Consider the following 25,351-nt stretch of genomic DNA (forward strand, 5'->3'; position numbering starts at 1 on the left):
TACAAAAGCCGACCTGAAACTGTGGGCCACTGAAATTAAAGAGGAGGTGGCGGCTGTAAAAGGTAAAATCAAAGAGGCCGTAAAGGAGATAAGGCAGGACTTTGCAGACTTGCTGGGCAGAGTGGAGGACACTGAAAAACGCTTGGGGGAGCAAGAAGAGACGGTTCAGGGACTCACAACTCAGGTGAAGGCAGTCCAAAAAGATCTTCTAGACTGCTGTGCCCAAGTGGAGGACCTGGAAAATAGGTCCCGAAGGAATAATGTCCGGATCCGGGGAGTCCCAGAAACAGCTGAGTATGGGGACGCTGCGGATGTGGTGCAGGAGCTCAGCCGGTTCCTGCTGGCGGATGGGGGGGCCCCTGACAACACTACTGGGGGCCTGAGAGTGGATAGGGCGCACCGAACCCTGGGTCCGAAGAATGGGGATTACCCGAGAGATATTATTGCTTGTATCCACCACTTCCCCGATAAGGATCGTCTGGTGAAGAAAGCTAGAGCCTTGGGTGTTATCTCCTGGAAGAATTTGAAAGTGGAGATATTTCAGGATCTCTCGAGTATCACTTTGCAGAAGAGGAGGGAGTTTCGCCCGTTGCTGGACGTGTTGAAGCAGATATTTCTGGGTAGTGTGCTTAGGTTCCATCTACTGGAGTCTCCATCAAAGCTCACTCCAGCCCATCTTAACCATTCCAGCCATCGAAACCCTCCCCAGCTCGTCCTCAATTGAATGGCCATATACAGGGCACAAACCTGCCTAGTACTGGCCATAGTTCCTTCAATGTATACCCATTATTTTCTGATTAAAGATCCTCAGTGTTCATCCCACGTTTGTTTCTGTGTTTCTGTCCCAGGTGCTGTGGGTGGAGGGGGGAGGGGAGGAGATATATCTATGTGCCACCAGGTGATGTGGTGAGGATATATCTTTTTTATCTCACATCTCTCACAAGACTCTGTGGTGGCAATATATCATTGTGTCTCACAAGATGCTACAGTGGGGATATATCTGAATATCTCACAGTGCTGCGGTGGGGATATATATTTTGCTTCTCATCAGATGCTGAAGCGAGGACATATTTGCATATCTCACTAGGTGTTGTAGTGGTGGTAATATATTGTTTTCTCATTAGAAGCTGCAGCGTGGATATAGAAGCATAGAAATAGAAGCATAGAAATATGAAGGCAGATAAAGACCATATGGCCTGTCTAATCTGCCCATCCATTTTATCTACTATCTGCACATCTCACCAGCTGCTGTGGGGGGAGGGGAATATGTGGAGGGGCATAATTTAAAAAACAAACAAACACACGTCTACGTCCGATTTGGACGTAGGGCGCTCATCACCCAAAGTCAGCAGCAGTAAAATGTCCATTCTCAAAAAGTGCGTCTAAAATATTTTTTTCCCGAAAATCTGTACCTCCAGGCATTTGAGCATCCAGACCGCCACTATGTCAATCATTATACCACATTCTCGACCAAAAATTCATTCAAGTCCCAAACACCCAGAACAAGACTTTTGGATGTGGGAGGAGCCAGAATTGTGATGGACATGGCAACAGAGTAGAGGGCCACCTTACATGGCACTGCTATGAACTTCACAAAAAGGGTGCCACATAAACATCTCACCAGAACTCCCTTATAGGTTATGGGGAGCCCCCCAAATCACCTGTTTACAACCCCAATAGCCCTTATGGCCACCTATATGGCAGTACAGTAGGGTTTTGGTGGGCTCACATTTTCCACCATGAATTTAGTGGTTAGAGTAGCTTATGGGCCTGGGTCCTCCTCTCTATGGTTCACTAGCCCACCCCCAGACTACTTAAGCCACCTCTGTGCAGCTCTACTAGACTTTCCTATGCCAGGTGCTGATGTTCCAGAGGCAGGTATGTACATTTTTATTTTGAACTTTGTGGGGGTGCAATGGGGTCGGTGAGTGTGTGGGGGTCTTTACTTTGTCTCTGCAGTGGTTATCTGGTCACTTTCAATACCTTTTGGGCACTTATACCTGTCTTGGGTGAGTGTGTGGTGCAGTGGTTAGAGCTACAGCCTTAGCACCCTGAGGTTGTGGGTTCAAACCCTCACTGCTCCTTGTGACCCTGGGCAAGTCATTTAATCCCCCCCATTGCCCCGGGTACATTAGACAGAGCATGAGCCCACCAGGACAGATAGGGAAAAATGCTTGAGTACCTGAATGTAAACCACTTAGGGCTCCTTTTATGAAGACGCGTTAGGGCCTTAACGCTCGGAACAGCGCGCGCTAAAATGCCTCGCGCGCTAGCCTCTGCCGCCTCCTCTTGAGCAGGCAGTAGTTTTTCAGCTAGCGCACACTAATCCGGTGTGTGCGCTAAAAACGCTAGCGCACCTTCGTAAAAGGAGCCCTTAGTCTATAAGCGATATATGTAATGTAATGTAATGTAATTTATTTCTTATATACCGCTACATCCGTTAGGTTCTAAGCGGTTTGAAGAAAATATACATTAAGATTATAAATGAGAAGTAAGAAGGTACTTAAAAAAATTCCCTTACTGTCCCGAAGGCTCACAATCTAACTAAAGTACTGTCACCTGCCGGGGTCTTAGTAAAGTTCAGAAGACCTCCGGTAGAGGGTAGCACACTCCTGACGTGGCTCCCAAAGGGGGAGACCTCACTGGTGTCTCACTATCTTGGGCTTTGCTAAAAATAAAGCGCCGTGAGTCAAGTTGAACAAAATAATGTGCAAAGTTTAATTAATCACTTGCCACATAAATCATATCACCAATTATTATAGTCCAAGTTTCCTTTCTCCCCAAACAAGGCAAAAAGAAAGAAAACAGAAAACAAAAAGCCTTTTAACTTTCCCCCAGTCCAGTGAAAGCACAGCAAGCTTGCTATCAATTATACTTCCAGTCCAGGTTTTAGTGCTTGCTCTACCTGATCCCACAGGCTCTGAAAAACACTGTACAATTAGTCTCTTAAGCACTTATCCAGCCTTGAGCTGGAGTCCTGGGCTTACTAACCAACACAGTCCAAAGTTCTTCACCAGGTAAACTTGAAGCAAAAACACAAAAGACAAAAACTGAAGCCTTACTGCAGGCTCCTAAATTTCCAGCCCTGATTAGCTCACAGTTCTTTGGGCTTCTCCTGAGTTCCTGCACAGCTGCAATGTAGCAATCCAATCAAGCTGGTGCAGCACTGCTCTGAGCTTGTCTTTACAGCACAAAACAATCAAACAGTTCTGCCAAAAATCCTCTCCACTATTATTGCTGTACAGCCTTGTACCTGTAGTGTTTAGTGGAAAGTTGCCAAGCTCACATCCATGGCTTCTTCCATATCGGTCTCCAGCATACACCCTTCATCCAGGTCCATGCTTTCTGGTGTATCCAGCTGCTCTGCTGGTTCCTGAGGCATTGGAGCCTCACACTCCATTGGCTCTGGAGTGAGGTCTGGCCTTCTCCTGGCCCGGAGAACTCTCTCCCCAGACTCTCTTGGGCAGCCTCCTTTAATGCTCTGGAGAGCTGCTTAACAGGCTTAGGGCCACGCCCTACACTGGGTGATTGTGTGCCTAGCTTGTGTGTTCTTGGGCTCCCCCTCAGGCTACAGGGTAGAATATCACTGGGAGCTTGATTAAATCCCTTAGTGTGACTGGAAGCTTTTCTGGGCCGGGCAGTTAACCTATACTCAGGGCACTGCTCTAGGCTAGAAGGCTCAGGATAGGCAGCTAGGCTTTCAGGATCTTCTTCCTGATACTTCTCAGTGAGAGTCTGGTCTCGAGTAAGAGACTGAGACCGGGGTTTCACTCTGACATGACCGTCTCGGGGAGCGGAAATGTCACATACCCCCTCACTTAAAGGCTGCCTAGTCTGAGGCTTCTGCTGGGGTGTCTCGTACATTCTAGACAGAACGTCCACATTGGCGTTAAGCTTAGCTAGTACATCAATACCGCCTACGGGTTTTATTAAACTTCTTCCCCTGATTAGTAGGTAATGGGTCAGGATCCATGAAATCGTCGGGCCACTGCAGTACTGGAGTTTCATACCCTGCCTGTACCCCTGGGCTAGTCTCCCCACCCGACTCCTCCAACACGTCCATTCTCTGAGCCAGGGCGGACACTGCCTGTCTGACTTCCCCTAACTCTTTTTCCCGAAGGGCATTAACCTGTTGCTGTAGCTTGTCCATATCCTCACTTGCTTCGTCCAGTGACTCCGCCATCTTTCCGAAGTGGCGTTCCCACCGTTCGAGGCCTGCCTCATTTTGTTTGGCCAGCAACTGAGCCTCTGTGTCTTTTCCCGCTAGACGGTCTTTAAGCTCTTCCGTTTTTTTAAGCCTCACCAACATATCTTGGCCGCGAGTTTGTTCCTCCTGTAGCTGTTTCGGGTGTAATTATCTGTGGGCTTGCCTGATTCTGACCTGCCTTTAGTTTCTCCAGTTCCTCTCGTAAGGATTTTATCTCTTCCCGGAGAGTTTGGTCCTGTTCAGTTTGTTTCCCTTTCCCCGGTGGCTGGGACTCCCCTGCTTGCCCTTTATCTGAGGATCCGAACCCTTTTCCTCCCCTCTGAGTATCGGGAAGTTCTTTATATTTTGTCAATTTCGGGTGCCAAATGCGCTCACAAATCATTTGAGCGATTCGATCCCCGGGGCAGATCTTATAGTCAGTATTGCTCTGGTTAACTAGCAACACGGCTAAGTTACCCCTATAGTCCGGGTCAACCACCCCTGCGGCCACATCTATAGCGTGCCGTAGAGCTAACCCTGACCTCGGCGCTATCCTCAAGTAAGAGCCCGGTGGCGAGGACACCTGTATGTCTGTATTAATCAGCGCCCGGTTCTGCGCTGGGACTACCTGTTCTTGGGCGGCGTACAAATCGTACCCCGCGGCACCGTCATAAGCCCTTGTAGGAATATGGGCTTTATCAGATAAGGGAGCCCATCTTATCACCGGTTTCCAATTCATACTTGGCCCCCGGGTACTCTCTCTCCTCCCCCAGGAGTAACCTTGGGACTGGTTTCGTACCACTCTAGCCCCCATCACCCATTTCTGCTTGTGAAAGGGTTCTCGCACCGCCTCTCCAGCTTGGGCGACCTGTTGGGTTAGGCCTGCCCAGTCCTTCCCTAGTACTACTGGATATGGTGAAAAGTCCACCACCGCTACCTTCATGTCCCAACTTCCCCTCTTCGTCTCTATGAGCATTTGGTGGAGAGGGTATTCCCGGGAGTCCCCATGTATACAGGCAAGGAAGACGGATTTGGGCCCTTCCCTAGGATGGCCTGCCTTACCAATCTGTTTCCACAGTCTGCGTGAAATCACAGATTGTTCGGCACCGGTATCCACTAGAGCTTGAACCCTTTTCCCAGCTATCAAGATGGGTACCTGGTAAGGTCCGGTCTGGTTTAACCCAGAGGGCCTGCACACTACAAGGTCTCTTTTCTCCCGACAATATCGCTGGGTATGCCCCTGCTTCCCACACTTGAAGCACCGGAGGCTCGTATCCTGTCCTGTCTTCCTAGGAGTACTGGGTAGCGGTTTCCTCTGGGAGGAATTCTGGGAATCCAGGGACTTGAACCATGGAGGCTGTTCTCTCCCTGTTTCCCCTCTACTGGGCCCATCAGCTTTTCTTTCCTCAAAAGAGTTCTGAGCATCTATGAAGGCTTCGGCTGCCTCCACTACCTCTGGTAAAGTCTGACAGCCTTGCCTGCGGATCCATCCCCTCAAATCTTTGGGGACTGCTTCGAGCACCTGCTCTTTCACAACCTCCGCAAAGAGGGCTCTGGGATCCGCCAGGTGAGGCTGTAGCCACCTTTCTGCCAGTTTTGACAGCCTCTGTACTAACGCTTTGGGTCTTTCTTTCCCTAGTAACTGCGTGGCTCTAAACTTCTGTCGGTAGTGCTCACAGGTATATCCTAGGTAATCTAAGATGTGTGTTCTTACTGTGGCATAATTACTAGCTTGCTCAGGACTGAGAGTCTGAAAGGCAGATAGAGTTTCCCCGGCCAGGCAAGGCAACAGACGCACGGCCCACTGATCAGGGGGCCATCCGGCTGCTGTTGCAATACGCTCGAAGGCGTTTAAAAATTCATCAGGCGCGTCCCCAGGAGAAATTTTGCACAAATTCAATGTGTGTAATGGAATTTGTCCTACCATGGGCTGCGCCGGAGGACCCGGCGGATTCGCTGCGCCTGGGTTGGTCACCATAGGGTGTAATGTCTGCGCCCAGACATTGGCCTGCTCTCCCATGGCCAATAGGATTTCATCATGTTGCCGCCTTGCGGCTTGCTGTCCAGAATGCCACATCTCCTGATTCGCTTTTATTAGATTCTGTATGTCTTCGGAATGTTGACGTCTTTCTTGCGCCAGCACCGCCAGGAATTGCAGTGGGTCCATCATCCGATCTGTGCAAAAAGACAAACACAAAAAAGGAAACCCAAGTGCGGTCTCACCAGAGAGAGTAAACTATCCCTCTTTGTTTTAACCCCGAGGAGTATCTTAACCGATACCTCTCGTATCCTCGTCAGTCCCCTCCCTAGGTACTCTTTACCTGAGGTACTGACGAGTCTGCGCCTTTGGTAAATAGGCCTCCTTGGCCTCCAGTCGTTCTGGCTGTGCTTGTACGTCCTGTTACTCCCGACTCAGGCACTTCCTTCTGGTCTGGTCCTTCCGGTGGTCCCTCAGAAGTATAGCCGGGCGTGGTTCCGGCAGCGTCGTCCTGCGTCACGGGAACACTCCAAAAGAAAAATTATGAAGCAAAAAAAAAAACTGCAAAATTTTCGTGTTTTTTTTTTTTTTTTTTATAGGTTCAAACTTGAAACCACCAGTAGAGTGTGCTAAAATCCCACCGCTGCCACCATTTTGTCACCTGCCGGGGTCTTAGTAAAGTTCAGAAGACCTCCGGTAGAGGGTAGCACACTCCTGACGTGGCTCCCAAAGGGGGAGACCTCACTGGTGTCTCACTATCTTGGGCTTTGCTAAAAATAAAGCGCCGTGAGTCAAGTTGAACAAAATAATGTGCAAAGTTTAATTAATCACTTGCCACATAAATCATATCACCAATTATTATAGTCCAAGTTTCCTTTCTCCCCAAACACGGCAAAAAGAAAGAAAACAGAAAACAAAAAGCCTTTTAACTTTCCCCCAGTCCAGTGAAAGCACAGCAAGCTTGCTATCAATTATACTTCCAGTCCAGGTTTTAGTGCTTGCTCTACCTGATCCCACAGGCTCTGAAAAACACTGTACAATTAGTCTCTTAAGCACTTATCCAGCCTTGAGCTGGAGTCCTGGGCTTACTAACCAACACAGTCCAAAGTTCTTCACCAGGTAAACTTGAAGCAAAAACACAAAAGACAAAAACTGAAGCCTTACTGCAGGCTCCTAAATTTCCAGCCCTGATTAGCTCACAGTTCTTTGGGCTTCTCCTGAGTTCCTGCACAGCTGCAATGTAGCAATCCAATCAAGCTGGTGCAGCACTGCTCTGAGCTTGTCTTTACAGCACAAAACAATCAAACAGTTCTGCCAAAAATCCTCTCCACTATTATTGCTGTACAGCCTTGTACCTGTAGTGTTTAGTGGAAAGTTGCCAAGCTCACATCCATGGCTTCTTCCATATCGGTCTCCAGCATACACCCTTCATCCAGGTCCATGCTTTCTGGTGTATCCAGCTGCTCTGCTGGTTCCTGAGGCATTGGAGCCTCACACTCCATTGGCTCTGGAGTGAGGTCTGGCCTTCTCCTGGCCCGGAGAACTCTCTCCCCAGACTCTCTTGGGCAGCCTCCTTTAATGCTCTGGAGAGCTGCTTAACAGGCTTAGGGCCACGCCCTACACTGGGTGATTGTGTGCCTAGCTTGTGTGTTCTTGGGCTCCCCCTCAGGCTACAGGGTAGAATATCACTGGGAGCTTGATTAAATCCCTTAGTGTGACTGGAAGCTTTTCTGGGCCGGGCAGTTAACCTATACTCAGGGCACTGCTCTAGGCTAGAAGGCTCAGGATAGGCAGCTAGGCTTTCAGGATCTTCTTCCTGATACTTCTCAGTGAGAGTCTGGTCTCGAGTAAGAGACTGAGACCGGGGTTTCACTCTGACATGACCGTCTCGGGGAGCGGAAATGTCACAGTACCTGGAAATTAATAAAGAAGAGAAAATAAAGATGGTTGAAAAAAGAAAAATTCTATATAAATACTTAAATAATAAATCTAATCTTTACATCGTCTAACTCACAACATGTAAGTTTCGCCTAACAGGGGTGTCCAATGTCGGCCCTCGAGGGCCGCAATCCAGTCGGGATTTTAGGATTTCCCCAATGAATATGCATGAGATCTATGTGCATGCACTGCTTTCAATGCATATTCATTGGGGAAATCCTGAAAACCCGACTGGATTGCGGCCCTCGAGGACCGACATTGGACACCCCTGGGGCCCCTAGGCAGTCTCGTCAAACATTCAATTATCCCTGCAGGACGACTAAGTCTAGGCCAGCCTACATCCCACCCTAACCACTCCTCCAAAAACACCCCTTTCAGCTCTTGGCGCACAGCGAGATTCAGAGGCCTAAAATGGCTAAAAAGCCGTTTCGATTATCAGCACGTGGATGACCTGTCTTTTAGATCGTACAAGTGCCGACTTGGGTGAATTTTAGACGTATTTAAGTCTCGATTATGAGTCCCATAATGTCTTTCGGATTAGATATTACAGTGGGGATATAAATATATCTGTCGCCAGCTGCTGCAGTGGGAATATATCTGCATATCTGACACCTCTATGGCAGTGCAGTAAGGTTTTGCTAAGTTTCCGTGTTTATTAAAATTTTGATAAAACGCTAATCTTAATTTCTAAGCGTTTCACAATATAAAAAAGGGGGGCCTAGAGCATGCGCGGATGTGTGTGACGTCATCTGCGCATGCTCAGAGGCCCTCTAGATGTGACCGGGACTGGTCAGGGCTTTCCAAAACTTGGACAAAAGCCAGGTTTGGGAAAGTCCATTCGGGAGCCCGGACAGTCCTCTAAAAAGAGGGCATGTTCGGGTTTTCCCGGACATCTGGTAACCCTATCAGAGCTGGCATTAGGGGTGTTTGAAAAGAGGATTTCCTGTGCTTTGTGCCTTAAAATCTGTTGGTTTTGACGGGACAGGAAAGCATCTAGTGTACCTGAATGTAACCCACCTTGAGCTAGAACTGAAAAAGGTATAAGCTGGGCACAGACAAGTCTTTGAAGAGCAGAGACAAGGGGCAAACTGGGCGCAGGCAAATCCATGAAGCGTTAAGAGGCAAGGGACATGCAAAGTACAGGCAGTGGCAAGAGACAGCTCCATGAAGAGCAGAGGCAAGAGGCAGGCGAGGTGACACAGTCTGCAAGGAGCGGAGGCAAGAAGCAAGCTGGGTGCAAGCAGGTCCATGAAGAGCAGTGACAAGAGGGAAGTGGCAGAGCACAGGCAGGCCTGCAAAAAAGCAGAGGCAAGAGGGAAAGTGGGTGCACGCAGGTTCACAAAGAGTAGAGCTGAACCAATCTAAATTCAGCGCTAGGTAAACAGATGGCTATTCTGCCAGTGATAAATGAGGGGATGGAGAGACAGATGAATGGATAGATACAGCATGTGGAACAGGAGGGATAGATTGATTGAGGGATAGATACCACAGGTGATAAACACATGGATGATGGATGGATGGCTAGATATGGCAGAGATAAATCATGAGATATAGAGATGAATGGATACCGGACAGACATCTGTAAACTGCTTTCCTTGTTAAGGACCTCGGCTTGACCTCCCCCTTTGTTCTGACAGACCTATCAAGCCCAGTGTTTTCAAAGTGAGCCGAACGAAAGCCAGCCCCACGACTGGCGCATGCATAATAGCGTGTTGCTGACAAAGGTGAGGCCATGCTGCTGTTCCCTTCCATTGTAATGCTTTTAAGAGTGAATAAAAGGACAGGCAATTACTAGCAGGTTAGCTTTGCCTGACTGAATGTTGTTACCAATCCATCACTGTCGGGCTGCTGTAGTGCAGCGGAGGCCAGAGCCAGCCCCGCGCGCGTTAAGGAAAGGCATGTTTTCACTTCAGCAAGGAATAACACCGATTTGGTGACGATGAAAAGCCACCGTTACAATTTGCTTATAGTTCGTTGAGGGGATATGGGGATATAATTATTGGTGCATTGTGGAAAGAGGGCTGGATGCCGCATCCAGCAGACCGAAAACAATATACACACACTATATACACACATACACAAATGCAGTAGCCCTATTCCAGAGCACAGACCCCCTAAACAGTGTGCCCTATCCCTGTCTTGCATTACCCCCCTGATGTTCTGAGACACCCCCTCTTCCCCCCCAGAGCTCTGCCAGTGCACCTCGTTCCTTCTCGACAGCACTCTCTATGCCACTGCACCCTCAGAATGCCCCCCAAATAGACAGTTTCGAGTTTGTTATGTGCAATCTTATATCTCGCCGAATCCTCATTAATTAGAGGCAACATAGTGTTACACAGAATTTTGTATAGTTAAATATGTTGTTTTTTTTTGTAAAAGCGTAGTGCGGTTGTTAACGCCAGCCGCGGTGGTAACAGCTCCTACGCTCATAGGAATTCTATGAGCGTCGGAGCTGTTGCTGCCACGGCCGATGCTAAAAACCAGTCTACGCTTTTGTAAAAGGGGAGGAAAGTTATCAATTTATTATCAATTTATATATATACTACTATTTTAGCCCGTTACATTAACGGGTGCTAGAATATATGTCTGTATGTCTTTCTTTCTGTGTCTCTCTCTGCCCCTGTGCCTTTCTTCTTTTCTTTCTATCTCCCTTCCTCTCGCTGTCTGGCTTTCTTTCTATCTATCTGTCTCTCCCCCCCTCCCCCCCACACACACACTTCCCTTAGCAGCTGACGATTAACATTGTCTTTGTTTCAGGTGATTTGTATTATTAGTCTGGGTCTCTTTGGATCCCTGCTAAAGATTTCTTAAGAAGCCACGTTTTTAGATTTATTTTCAAACCAGCGTGTATACTGTGGTTGTGTGAATTTCAATGGAAAGTGAGTTCCACACGTTTGCTCTTTGGTAGCTCAATGATTTGCTGCGAGGTATCTTCTATTTCATATCTTTCAGAGTTGGGAGTGATAGGGTCAGGCTGTCAGATTTTGGTGCTAACCAGTTCATTTCAGCAGCGCTAACTGGTTAAGTACCACTGAAAATTTGAAGTTATCCCCAAACAAGTAATTTAACCAGCCAGGAGTCATTTCTGGCCGGTTGAATCATGTTGAATAGAGAATGACACGGTGACAAAATTCATCACCGTTCCCATCCCCGCGGATAACTGAGGGAAACCATCTTCATGTCATTCTTTAAGGAGAGAGGGAAGAATCAGAGTATGAATGGCCACAACCACTGACCCGCAAGCTTTGCTTTGAAGAATGCTGGTGTAGAAGGACTGAGGTTGAAACAGACACTACAGAATGACAGTCTCTGGTATCCAGAGCAGATATTGTGATGTCATAATGCCTCATTCCACCAGTGCCTAAGAGCCAATCACATCAGTGATGTCACAATGACTTCATTATCCTTGGCTCACATAAGAATCAGAGTATGAATGGCCACAACCACTGACCCGCAAGCTTTGCTTTGAAGAATGCTGGTGTAGAAGAACTGAGGTTGAAATAGACAGTAGAAAATGACATGAGATTATTTCCCGCGGTTATCCGCGGGGACAGGAACGGTGATAAATTTTGTCACCGTGTCATTCTCTAATGTTGAATATTGACCCCCCCCCCCGCATGCCCTCTTTACAAATAATAATGTGCACTCTTTCCCCATAACGTGTGCACGCGTGAACCATCGTGCATGCTGTTTGTAAAGAGCGCACACCTGTAACAGCACGGCCCCTTTAACAGACATGAAGACTAATCAAAAGATAATATACAGCGCTGCAAGCAACATGGGAGGTGACGTGAAATGCAAACTTTTGGGCTACCCCCCTACTTTGAAATTTCCAGAAAGATAGTACGTGTTAGAACAGCGTCTCGCATACTTTCCGGCCAATGGCACACTAAATCCAGTGCCCCGGCCAGAAGGCACCCGGAAGTGCGCGGACGTCGATGTGATGACTTCATGTGCAGGCGTGACATCATCGCACGGAGGCCCACCTGGCCGCCACCCACTTCAGTGGAGGGATCCGGGAGGTGCGGGGAAAGGAAGAGAGACGGCAGCCAGGAGGAGAGTCATCTGTGCCGGATTGACGTCCTACAGGACGTGCCTCTGACGTGGACGACTCTCCTCGTCAGTGTGTCGCGGCGCACCACTGTGCCTCCTGAGATCTCGGGTGCGCTGCGGAAAACACAGTTTGCGATACCCTTTCCCCCCTCTTTTACAAAGGTGCGCTATGCTTTTTAGCACGTGGTAAATATTATCGTTGGCAGTTAGCGCACGCGTTGATTCAGCGCGCGCTAAATCTGCGCTAAAAAGCTTAGCGTGCCTTTGTAAAAGAGGCCCTGTGTTAGAGAAAGCAGGGCCAGTTCAAACTGGATGTCCTAACAAGATCATGTACAATCTCACTCAGATTTCCCAAGTGTGTTATGAAAAGGGTGGGGATCTAAGCCTGAAACTCGAAAGCCCAATACATTCCTCTGGGAAACTGCCCCATTCCCAGGAAAGTAGCAGCAAACAGATGCCTAACTAAAGATTAGTAAAAAGGGAGAATATGCACTGCTAATTCTCCATCACACCCTTATTGAATTATTTTTTACATCTGAAAATTAAGTTTCCATTTTTTAACTTCAATTATTGCCTTTTGCTTCTGGTAAAGGCATCTGCTGCCATTTTTATTCCATGTCTCTTTCTAATTAGACAAAAGGCTCTTTGTCTAAAGCTTGTGTCTATGGGCTGTTGGAATCCCCCTGTGTTTTAACACTATATTTTTTCCGTATTATTTCATTCTATCCCCAGGTGAATCCTGCCTCTCCTACGTCACCAGAAAATCGCTTGCAATTAACTAGGTCAGTGGAACCAGCCAGGCACATAGAGCCCCAGCCACAGCCTCCAGTTGGCTCCAGGCCATCTGGCTCCAGGCCAAGCTACTTGCAGCTCTCTTGTGGCCATTCATTTCCAAGTTTCCAAGTTTAATAAAAATTTGATAAAATCGCTTTTTCCAAAATTTCAAAGTGATGTACATTTAAAAAAATGGGGGAGACAACCAACTTATTTTGAAGAATTGGAAGAACTGGGTTAGGTTAAATTACACTTTCTAGTGGGAATCCCTTTGTTATACTTTTAAAATGGAGCGGCTGATAGCTATACAGCAGGAAATTTATGTATGTTTGTGAGCCGTTGACTAGATTTTGTAAGGAATGATAACTGACTTTATTTTACTGATCTTAAACATACACATCCAGGGTGGGAGGGAGGGGGGGAGGGGTTTGTACCGGAATTGTTTGGAGGAATTTTTAGATAGTTTCCTGTGGGTATTTATTTTCTTGATTAATAGGTGGGAGGGTGGGGAAAAATAATTGCTTATTACTATATGTAAGTTTATTGTGCTTTTCTTGTAATATCATATGTACATGAATTATTTGTATGCACAATTGAAACATAGAAACATAGAACATGATGGCAGAAAAGGATCACCGGCCCAACAAGTCTGCCACTCTAAGGACCCTCCCCCCTAAGCACTTCCTCGAAGTGAACCCACATGCTTTTCTTAAAATCAAGCATATTGCTTGCCTCAATTACCTGAAGTGGAAGATCATTCCAACGATCAACCACCCTTTCGGTGAAGAAATACTTCCTAGTGTCGCTATGAAATCTCCCACCCCTGATTTTCAACGGATGCCCTCTTGTTGCCGTAGGTCCTGTAAGTAAAAAGATATCTTCGTCTGCCTCAATACGGCCAGTAACATATTTGAACGTCTCTATCATGTCTCCCCTCTTTCTGCGTTCCTCGAGAGAGTATAGCTGCAGCTTACCTAGACGTTCCTCATACGGGAGATCCTTGAGTCCTGAGACCATCCTGGTAGCCATTCGCTGAACCGACTCCACTCTCAGCACATCCTTTTGATAATGTCCCCTCCAAAATTGAACACAATATTTCTGTAGTTGGAAAATTTAATAAAGATTATAAAAAATGGGAGAGACAAACAATGTATTGGGGAAACGCTGATTTACTTCAAACGAGAGGAAAGAATAGGGAGGAACTACAGCCAAAATAGGAAAGAGAATGAGTAAGGGGAAAACGGAGGGGAGTTACATCGATCGTTGCTTGCCTGCTTTAAATATCACCGTCTAATTAGCAATGGGACAGGTTATTCAAAAGCGTCCCTAAATAGGTAACTTTTTAGTTTCCCTTTACACTTGTCAAGGGTTTTTTCTCCCCCTACCTGGGCCAGTAATAGATTCCAAATTTGAGGAGTAGTGACTGTAAAGAGAGTGTTACGCCTGGTATTAATTATACGCAAGGGTAATAATAATAATAACTTTATTCTTTTATACCGCCATAACCAAAAGTTTTAGGTGGTTTACACTAAAAAGAGCTGGACAATCAGCGAAATACAATAATACAGTAAAAAAATACAAATATTTGTAAAAATAGAATTTCAATAATAAAACTGACTAAGTAATAAACTTATCGAACAAAGTGGTCTTAATTAATTTCCGAAAACTGCACTAGGATAACATAGCTTGCTGAATACATTTACCTAACCAAGATTGTTGCCTACCAGCTTGAAATGCTAGGATCCTATCTAAGAGGGTCTTATATCTACACCCATTAATTTTTGGAGAAGCAAATAGGTAGAAGTTTTTTAGTTTCTCTTGATGGACTATGCAACACAAAATGAGGAAAAAGGTAAGCTGGAATTGTGAGAAGATTTTTATCTTCTGATCGTGACAATTTCTTCCCCCCCAACCCAGAATCCCCCCCCCCCCCAGTTGTTCAGCTAGTTATAACATTTTTTTGGGGGGGAGAAGGGGTTCTTCAGTTTGTAATATGGGTGGGAAGCATGGAGAGAAGAATAACTGACAAAAAAAAGTGCAGGCTGTTGGTGAAGCCTCACCTGGAATAATGTGGTCGGTTTTGGAGGCTGCATCTTGTTGAGGATGTCAAAAGGCTAGCGGCAAACCAAAATGCAACAACTGCACCAATGAACATATGAGACTTGAAGACCCACGATAAATATGTATACCACTGCAGGAGAGAACAGATGGGAAGATGTGATACAGATGTTTAAATACTTCAAATATATTAATACACCAAAAACAAAGCTTTTCCAAAGAGAAGGAAGCTATTATTAATTAATTACTACTATTAATTATTTCTACAGCGCTACCAGACACACTCAGCACTGCACAGAGTCAAAGAATAAGAAAACGGTCCCTGCTCGAAAGAGCTTACAAGCTGTAGAACTAAAGGACATGATATGAAGCTGCAAGGAGATAGAGACATGAGCAACATCAGGGAATGCTTGGAATGGGCTCCCAGAGGAAATGATACAGATAAAAATAGTGATGAAATTCCTAAAAGTGTAGGCTAAACACAGGTGATCCCTCAATGGCAAGAGGAGGGGAACACATCCAGCATTACCAAAAAACTCCTCAGGAAGATCTCCCCCCCTCCCCCCATCATCCCTTGGGCTTGGGTTCCAGTACTGACTTTCTACTGCCAGAAGTTAAAGGGTTATGGATTCACTAAAAACCTGATGGTGTATCTCCCTGTTTCCAGACATTCAGTATGTTTTCCTTTCATCTGCTCCCCCCCCGCTGTACTAAAGTAATTCGTGCCAGCCTGGATGTAACCCTATCAGGACTTTGTTACTATGAGTATACAAAATTTATGTGGTGGTTCCAGGTTGAAGTGCCATTGGCAAATCAAGTAATACTTTTCACTAGCATTCAATAACTTAGGGCTCCTTTTACAAAGACACTTTAGTGGCTTTATCGCAGGTACCTTTTTAGCGCGCGCTAACCCCCTAACCTACTCAAGAGGAGGCGGTAGCGGCTAGCTCGGCCGGCAAATTAGCGTGCGTAAAAGGAGCCCTTAGTCCAGGCCAGTATTGGAGCTCTGAACCAAAAGGTTTACTTAAAATAGTCTTGAAGCAAAAGGAAGCAAAATTAAATTTAAAAAAACAACCCAGCAAACATTTCTCACTTCTTCACTCCTTATGACTGGGCTACTCAAAATCCTTGATCCCCTCACAGAGCCATTGAAGTGACTGGGAATCAGAGCCACAGAAAGAGAATTTAGACAGGGCTGTAGTTTTGTGTCAATTACAGTTTCCCTCCAAAAGGGGCCTGTTCCTACAATTTCCTTATTGGGCAGGAGGGCTGTTCTTTTCTTCTGAAAACTGTAGGGCCGGGGTGCCCAAAAGGTCGATCGCAAACGACCAGTAGATCGTGAAGGCAATGTGAGTCGATCGCGTTGCCTTCACGTTCTACTTGCTTCCCAACTCAACAGCGCTGAGCCGACCAGCTTCTCCCATCCGATGTCAATTCTGACGTCAGAGAGGACGTTCCAGGCCAGCCAATCGCTGCCTGGCTGGCCCGGAATTTCCTCTCCGACTTCAGAAATGATGTCGGGGAGAGGAAATCTGATCGGCCCGACGCTTCTGTGTGGGGAAGCAGGGAGAGCTTGGGGCAGCGGTGGTTTGGAGGCCTGTTCCCGATGGCGGCGGTGGTGGTTTGGAGGCCTGTTCCCTGATGGCGGCGGCAGTGGCTTGGGAGCAGGCAAGGAGACAGAAAGAACGAAGGGAAAAAGAAAGAAAGGGATTATGGAAAGAGAAAGACAGACAGAAAGAAAGAAAGGGGGGCAGGGAGACAGAAAGAAAGACAGAAAGAAAGAAAGGGGAGTGGGCAGGGAGAGAGGAAGAAAAAGTTGGCGGAGGGAATGAGGTCTGGAAGCATACAGCAGGCTGAAAGAAGGGAAGAAATATTGGATGCACAGTCAGAAGAAGAAAGTACAACCAGAGACTCATGAAATCACCAGACAACAAAGGTAGGAAAAATGATTTCATTTTCAATTTAGTGATCAAAATGTGTCCATTTTGAGAATTTATATTTTGCACTATGGCCCCCTTTTACTAAACCACAATAGCGGTTTTTAGCACAGGGAGCCTATGAGCATCGAGAGCAGCGCAGGGAATTCAGCACAGCTCTCTGCGCTAAAATCCGCTATCACAGTTTAGTAAAAAGGGAGGGGGTATATTTGTCTATTTTTGTATAGTTGTTCCTGAGGTGACATTGCATAAAGTCATCTACCTTGACCTCTTTGAAAACCCGCAGAATATAAATGATAATTAACATTTTCTCTGTGAACAGTGTGCTTTGTGTTTTTTAAAATTTTATTGTTGGTAGATCATTTTGACTTGGTCATTTTAAAAGTAGCTCACAAGCCCAAAAAGTGTGGGCACTAGTGCTGCTCATTTCAGGAAAAAAAATTTTGATTCGATTCGATTCAGCCTACTGAAACGATTTTTCGATTCGATTCAATTTTCCTGCCCAATTGGGTGTTTTTTTCAAACATCCTGGTGGGTTTATTTTATAGCCTCTTCACCCCCTTTTGCCTTCTCCTAACCACACTGGCGCTGTGGTGTAAACAAAATAAACACACAAAAAAGATTTTCCTCTCTGTTAAATCCTAGCTCACGTTTATGGTCTAACAAAAGCTCTGGCAGGATACACGTTTCAAATCTGACATATTATAATCACAGAAAATAAAATTATTTTTTCTACCTTTTGTTGTCTGGTCATTGTTCAAATCTTGTTGGTCCCAGGCTCTGGTTGTTTTCTGATAGCTTGCTTGCCAGGGTCTCCTTCTTTCTCAGCCCCCCCCCCCCCCGCCGCCAATTCTCAGTCCTCCTGCCGGTTATCCTTTGGTTCCGAGGTCTGCTCACTCCCCCCTCGACGCTCCCACATCCTTTCGTTTCTTCTGATGTAACTTCCGGTTTCGCAAAACTGGAAGTTACATTAGATGGGAACGAGTCCGGCGGCCGGTGGTGAAAAAAAAAATTAACTTGAATCGGGGCTGAATCGGTGAGTCCATTTTTTTACCAAAACGAACCGATTCGAATCGATTCAGCTGATTGGAATCGTGAATCGGGCAGCACTAGTGGGCATCCCTGCTGTAATGTAATTCTGTAAGTAAATGTGCAGTATTTTAGTAGAGCCACTAGAGGACTCTGCTATCCATCTAGAGAAGAACAGTAGAGATCTCTTATTATTCTGTGTCCAAATTGCTTGTAATTGTAGCAATCACCTAATGAATTTCTCCAAATAAATTTTTAGCATGCAGTAAGAAGGGCAAGGGTCTGTGCTGGCAGATCCATTGAGATATTTCTTGTAGTGATCCTCAGCTGAGATCTCTCCTAATGAATTTACATTTTCAAATGAATATCTGGCCGAGACCTCTGCTTATCCCCAGCTCATCAGCTAGTTAAATCTTTGTGGAGTTTTGGAGAAGAGATTGATGGCTGTGGGTCTGGTGAGAGATTGTCTAAGTGTGGTAACCTCTCAGAAACATTCCTGAACTAATCTTTTTTTTTTTTTTTTTTTGTAAGGCTTTATTGAACGTGAAATGTAGTGCTGCCAAATTTAATGTGACTAATTCAGCTGGTAATTACACTAACCTTGGAGGTGGAGGTGTTAATGAGATAAAATATTAGAAGCTAAAAAATCTGACAAATTACATTAAATAAAGCCACAGACCCAGGGAAAGGAGGAAGAGAAGCAAAGGCCCAACTTACAACTCCAGGAACTTGGACCAAACACAGGCCCTCTTTTACTAAGGTGTGCTAATCGATTTAGTGCACGCTAAACATTAACACGTGCATGTTAGTCTATGGATGTGTTAGCATTTAGCGCATGCTAATTCGATTAGAAGGGGGGAACAGTCTTCAGAGGAAACAGAAAGTTGCAACAGATAAAGGGCTAGATTCACGAACGTGCCCGATCCGGGCAGGTCTGATGGATTCATCAAACTCCAATATGCAAATGGGGGCGGTCGGAGGAACGCCCCCAACTGCCGGCACGGATTGCTGGTGTGCGATCCCAATGCATGCGCAGACCATCTGTAGATGGTCTGCGCATGCCCGTCCGAGCCGCAACTTTTTTTTTTACTTTTATCTTTTTTGCCCAGCGAGCCCGTGGTTTTAACCCGTGGGTTAAAACCACAGGCTCGCAGTGCGGGGAAGGGCAGGAGAGATTCAGGGTGGCAGGCAGGAGAGATCCGGGGACGAGCAGGCCAGGGTGGCAATTAGAGAGAGCAGGGCGGCGATTTGGGACAGAGCAGGTAGGAGAGATCCGGAGAAGAGCATCAGGGCGGCAGGCAGGAGAAATTTGGGGCAGCAGAGAGCAGGGCGTGCAGAGATCAAGGTTTCAATGGAGCTGAAGAGTCGAAAAGCTGTTGCGAGGGGTCTCCAACAGTCGCTTCTTTGGTTGGTCGGCCAGCCCAATCGGCTTCAAAAATTTGTTTGGTGAATCGTGTCCCTGTCTACTTTGCATGCATTTCCCCTCATTTGCATGCACGGATTGGAAACGACCCAGCAAACATTTCTCACTTCTTCACTCCTTATGACTGGGCTACTCAAAATCCTTGATCCCCTCACAGAGGCATTGAAGTGACTGGGAATCAGAGCCACAGAGAGAGAGAATTTAGACAGGGCTGTAGTTTTGTGTCAATTACAGTTTCCCTCCAAAAGGGGCCTGTTCCTACCATTTCCTTATTGGGCAGGAGGGCTGTTCTTTTCTTCTGAAAACTGTAGGGCCGGGGTGCCCAAAAGGTCGATCGCAATCGACCAGTAGATCGTGAAGGCAATGTGAGTCAATCGCGTTGCCTTCACGTTCTACTTGCTTACCAACTCAAAAGTGCTGAGCCGACCAGCTTCCCCCATCCGATGTCAATTCTGACGTCAGAGAGGATGTTCCGGGCCAGCCAATCGCTGCCTGGCTGGCCCGGAATTTCCTCTCCGACTTCAGAAATGACGTCGGGGAGAGGAAATCTGGTCGGCCCGACGCTTCTGTGTGGAGAAGCAGGGAGAGCTTGGGGCAGCGGTGGTTTCCAGGGTGGCGATTAGAGAGAGCAGGACGGCGATTTGGGGCAAAGCAGGTAGGAGAGATCTGGGGAAGAGCATCAGGGCGGCAGGCAGGAGAAATTCGGGGCAGCAGAGAGCAGGGCGTGCAGAGATCAGGGTTTCAATGGAGCTGAAGAGTCGAAAAGCCGTTGCGAGTGGTCTCCAACAGTCGCTTCTTTGGTTGATCAGCCAGCCCAGTCGGTTTCAAAAATTTGTTTGGTGAATCGTGTCCCTGTCTACTTTGCGTGCGTTTTCCCTCATTTGCATGCACGGATTGGAAACGGATCGCAGGAGAGGTTAGTGAATTGGGCCGGAGGGAAATCTGGTCGCAAAAGGGGTCGCAAACCGATCGGTACACGAACGGTTTGCTTTGTGAATCTAGCCCAAAAACTGCAAAAATGTATCAACTGTCCAGTTTCCCTTCCTGTTCCGACACCACAATAACTGCACTTCATCCACATTTCCTGGTTTCTCTTGGGGGCAATTTCTCCAAATGGGTTATTTTTTTGCACATGCCATGACAGTAATGAACCTCATTCCTAAGCCAGAGTACGTGGAGTATGATGTCAGTCTCTCAGATTTACCGATGACGCTCACCATACTGTTTCTTCATGGCATTTAGGGATCTTCTGTGCTTATTCCGGATGTGCTCCATAGCTTTTCTTGCCTCTACCGCCTCCCTCCAAACTTACCAACTCACCAGCATTTCTTAAGAACATAAGAAACGCCTTCACCGCATCAGACCGAGGTCCATCCAGTCCGGTGATCCGCACACGCGGTGGCCCATTTAGATACTCCTTTATGGAGCCCCGGATATACCTTATCCCCCAATGTGATTTGCAAGAAGATGTGCATCCAACTTGCGCTTGAAACCCAGAACAGTAGTCTCCGCCACAACCTCCTCCAGGAAAGCATTCCAAGCGCCCACCACTCGTTGTGTGAAACAGAACTTCCTGACATTTGTCCTGAACCTGCTGCCACTCAGTTTCAGGCTATGACCTCTTGTCCGTGTCACATCTGAAAATGTCAGTAATGCTGCTTCCTGGTCAATTTGGTCAAATCCTTTTAATATTTTAAAAGTCTCTATCATATCCCCTCGCAGTCTTCTCTTTTCGAGGGTGAACAGTCCCAGTTTTCCGAGGCGTTCTTTGTAGCTCAAATTCTCCATACCTTTGACTAGTTTCGTGGCTCGCCTCTGCACCCTCTCCAGCAGAGTTATATCCTTCTTAAGGTATGGAGACCAGTGTTGGGCACAGTATTCTTATCCCTCATGTTTCCCCTCAAGCACTACGATCTAACAGTCGGAACTTATTAACTACTCCATCCATTAGGGAGTTATTTTACGATACTACGCGGAATACTATATTCTCAGTCAGAGCCCCCACCCTAAGGAATGCTCTCTCCCATTGGCTATCCGACTGGAAGAATCATTGGACAAATTTAAGACCAGACTAAAAACTTTCTTTATTTAGAGATGCATTTCTAACCTAAGAATGGGCAGTTCCTCTAACCTGCTTATTCCACTCACAATAATGACTACCAACCGCTTTTAAGAAGCGCAACCCCCCCTTCTATTTTTTTATCCCTCCCCTCTTACCACCCTTTTTTATTTATTTTATCTCGATGTATTTTACTCTTGCCGCCCCCTTGATCCGCTTGTTTCTGTTTGTCCATGTCTTACCCATTGAACAATCAATTTTATACCAGGCACGTCAATCTCCAATCATTTATTTTTGGAGAAACTGTTACAAATCAAATCTTCAAGACTCATCTTATAAAGTTTTAGCTGTATCCCTTAGGTTTCTCAATACCTTTTCTTAAACGGTCCTCAGCGACACCACCACGGACTTAATACATTTTCATAGTCCCTGGCTTTATGTGTCAGCTCTTCATCGGACCTATACCAGTATGTATAGATAGATAGATATTTTATCTTGTTTTAATTTTAATTTTTTTAGCATTGTAAACCATCTAGGTACTAGTTGATAGACAGTATATCGAGTGTTGTGTAAACTTGGAATCCCTTGGGAGGCCAATCTGTGCATCGACCACTATTTCAAAGAAGGAATACTTTTTATGCTCCTCAGTTTACCTTCTTGGAACTTCAGAATGTGAGGTCTTTATCTTGAATTTCCTTTCCATTGTACAATGTTTCTTGTCTGTTTTTTGGGTTTTTTTTATAGCTGTCATATACCCCACCCCCACTAATCTCTATTCATAGGGTTTATGGTGCAGATTCTGCTACTAGAAATCCCCAGAAACATGTTGGGAAAACTCTTTTTTTTCTCTCTCTATTTGTAAACTCTTTTTCTTGTCAGAATGAATTCAGCTTCCAGGGCTTCCTGCCATTTTCCTTTCCCTCTCTCCATGTAGAAGTTTATTTTCCTGACACTGACTTATTTTTTAACTTGTGAGAGATACAGTTATTTGTGAGGTACCATTAGCAGTAAATAGTGAGACCGCAGTAGAGCAGTAGAGAGCGTCTAAAGCACCGCTCTGGAAGGAATGCCCAACTGGACACAGCAGCATGGCTAGGTTCCCCTATCCAGCAGCAATCTCTCTTACCCCAAGACCAATGTGCATCACTGCTCACCTTCTGCCTTCCCATCTGGTTATTGTCAGGAAGCCATCCTTCATAGCTTACTTAACATTTTTCCATCTGGTCATCAGGTAAAACCTTCATTTCCCAAGCATTGGAGTCACTTTCAGAAATGCTCTCTGGCTGTTACTGTGATTCTGGTTCACATCATCTATAATTATTACCAGTTAAGTCTGGCCACTAAATTTTCCAAAGCTGCTGGCTCTGCTGTTTGACTGATAGCATATTGCTGTTCAGAGCCCTTTGCAAGGCCTTCCTACCTCGCCTTCATTTTATATTTCCATTGGGTGGGGGAAGAGAGGGAGCAGGACTTAATCAGGCCTGAGCTGCCAGAAATGAAGCATTAAAAACGAGGTGTGCTGTAGCCAGTGGCGCAGTAAACGGGGGGGATGGTCTACCCTAGGGTTGCCAGATTTTTACATTCATAAAATCCAGATCCTTAGACCCGCCCCCAGGCCTGCCCATCCCCCGCTCCATTATGCCCCAGTTCTGACCCTAATCCCACCTAGCCCTGCCCCCCCACTGCTTGCCCGACACAATTTCGGGGGAAGCTTTTGAAAAGCCATCCGGACCCCCGGACATGTTCAGGGGCATCCAGACGTCTAGTAACTCTAGTCTACCCCAGGCACCGTCTTGGTGAGGGTGCAGGCACCCATCCTCCTCTCCTACTCCCCCCCTCCTTCCCTGCCCCCCACTGCCACACGTGCAAGCCACTTCCCTTCCCCTGTACCTCTGTAACATTCCTGGTGCAAGCAGCAACCCCCCAAGCTGCTGTTGCGCCAGCGTCAGCTCTTCCTCTGACATCATTTCCTGGACCCGCCCCTAGGAAGTGACATCAGAGGAAGAGCCAATGCTGGCACGACAGCAGCTTGGGGGGGAGTTCTGCTCACGTCAGGAATGATAAAGAGGTACAGGGCAAGGGAAGCAGTGCGTGCGGCAGAAGGGAGAGGTATGGCCAGTAAGAAAAAGGAGGTATTGATGCCCCTGTATAAGACTCTGGTGAGACCTCATTTATAATATTATGTACAATTCTGGAGATCACACTTTCAAAAAGATATAAAAAGGATAGAGTCAGTCCAGAGGAAGGATACTAAAATGGTGTATGGTCTTCGTCATAAGGCATATGGGAATAGATTTAAAGATCGCAATCTGTATACTTCGGAGGAAAGGCGGGAGAGGGGAGATATGGCAGAGGCATTTATTTATTTATTTTACAGTATTTATATACCACTTATTACCTAAGTGATTTACATTCAGGTACTCAAGCATTTTTTTCCCTATCTGTCCCGGTGGGCTTACACTCTATCTAGTCTACCTGGGGCAATGGGGGATTAAGTGACTTGCCCAGGGTCACAAGGAGCAGCATGGGATTTGAACCCACAACCTCAGGGTGCTGAGGCTGTAGCTCTAACCACTGTGCCACACACTCCCACTCCTACATGGCGTAAATGCACATGAGTTGAGTCTCTCATTTGAAAGGACGCTCTGGAATGAGAGGGCTTAGGATGACGTTAAGAAGTGATAGACTCCGGAGTAATCTAAGGAAATACCGTATTTTTCATTCCTTAAAGAAGCACCTGACCAAAAGACGCACCCTAGATTTAGAGGCAGAAAACAAGGGAAAAAAACCCCATTCTGAACCAAAATTCTCCCTGCCAGGCACTGCATCCTGTCCCCCCTCCCTGCCAAGCTCTGTACTCTGTCCCCCTTCTGGTAATCTAGTGGTAGGCCGGGACAGGGCAGGCAGGCAGGCCTAGTGGCAGGCAGGGCCCCCCACCCTGAGGCAAGCAAGCAGGCAGGCAAGGCCCCCCAAATTGTATAATCTTTCTTCTCTTCTTCACTTTCCATGTATACCATTTCATCCCCTTCCATTAAGAATCACATCTCTGTATCTTTATTCCTCCCCTTTCCAGCATTATTCCATGTCCCTGTCCCTATGCTCCTTCTTCCTTCAGCATTTTTTGCTCTGTCTCTTTCCCTCTCCATGTTAAGCTTCATTTCCTTCCTCCTGTACTCCTCACCCCCACCCCGAGGCAGGCAGGCAGGCAGGCAGGCAGGCAGACAGGGCAGCCCCCCCCCCTCCCGGCCAAGGCAAGCAGGCAGGCATGGTCCCCCTGTACCCCCTCTGACCTCTCTCCCGCACCTTATAGTTTCTCCGGCACAGCTTGACGGGCCCATTTCTCCATGTCCCGCCCGAACGTGAAGGGAGTCAGAGGAGTGGCGGTGGAGGCTGCTGAGGCTTGGCTGTGCCGCCCAGCACTGCCTTGGAGGAAGGGAGGGAGGCAAGTGGGAGGCTGGAACCAGCTGCCGCTGCTGCTGTTAACGTAGCCATTCGCTCTCATCAGGGCCGCGCCGCCATGCCGACTCTCAGCGGCTATCGATTCGGAGGGCTGCTGCTCGCGCCCGGCCCACGGGGAGTGTGTGAGAAGCAGGACTTGCTGTTTCCAGCGGCAGAGCGGCATGCAAGGCTGCCTGCCTGGTCAGCTGATGCGGCTGCCTCCTCTTCCCTTCTAAAGCGGCAGAGCGGTGAACAAGGCTGCCTGCCTGGTCCCGCGCCACTTCCCACGAGAACAGAAGTGGTTCAGAACTAGGCAAGCAGCCTTGTGCGCCGCTCTGCCACTAGAGAGGCAGCCGCGTCCAGCGAGGGAGGGCACCAAAATTAAAATAAGGGGGATTGGGTATTCGCTCCATAGGATGCACCCTTTTTTCCACCCACTTTTTTGGGTGGAAAAAGTACATCTTATGGAGCGAGAAAT

At 46.9% G+C, this 25,351-nt stretch overlaps 1 protein-coding gene across 1 annotated transcript; it reads right to left on the bottom strand.

The window, feature by feature from the left end:
• Window positions 1–4,292: 4,292 nt before the first annotated feature.
• LOC117362952 lies at window positions 4,293–5,562 on the bottom strand. The gene has a single exon (XM_033950042.1). It carries the CDS (start codon window positions 5,160–5,162, stop codon window positions 4,293–4,295), a length of 870 nt encoding a protein of 289 aa, XP_033805933.1. The 5' UTR covers window positions 5,163–5,562.
• Window positions 5,563–25,351: the final 19,789 nt, after the last annotated feature.

This window comes from Geotrypetes seraphini, chromosome 6, assembly GCF_902459505.1.
Source record: "Geotrypetes seraphini chromosome 6, aGeoSer1.1, whole genome shotgun sequence".
Lineage (NCBI taxonomy): Eukaryota > Metazoa > Chordata > Amphibia > Gymnophiona > Dermophiidae > Geotrypetes > Geotrypetes seraphini.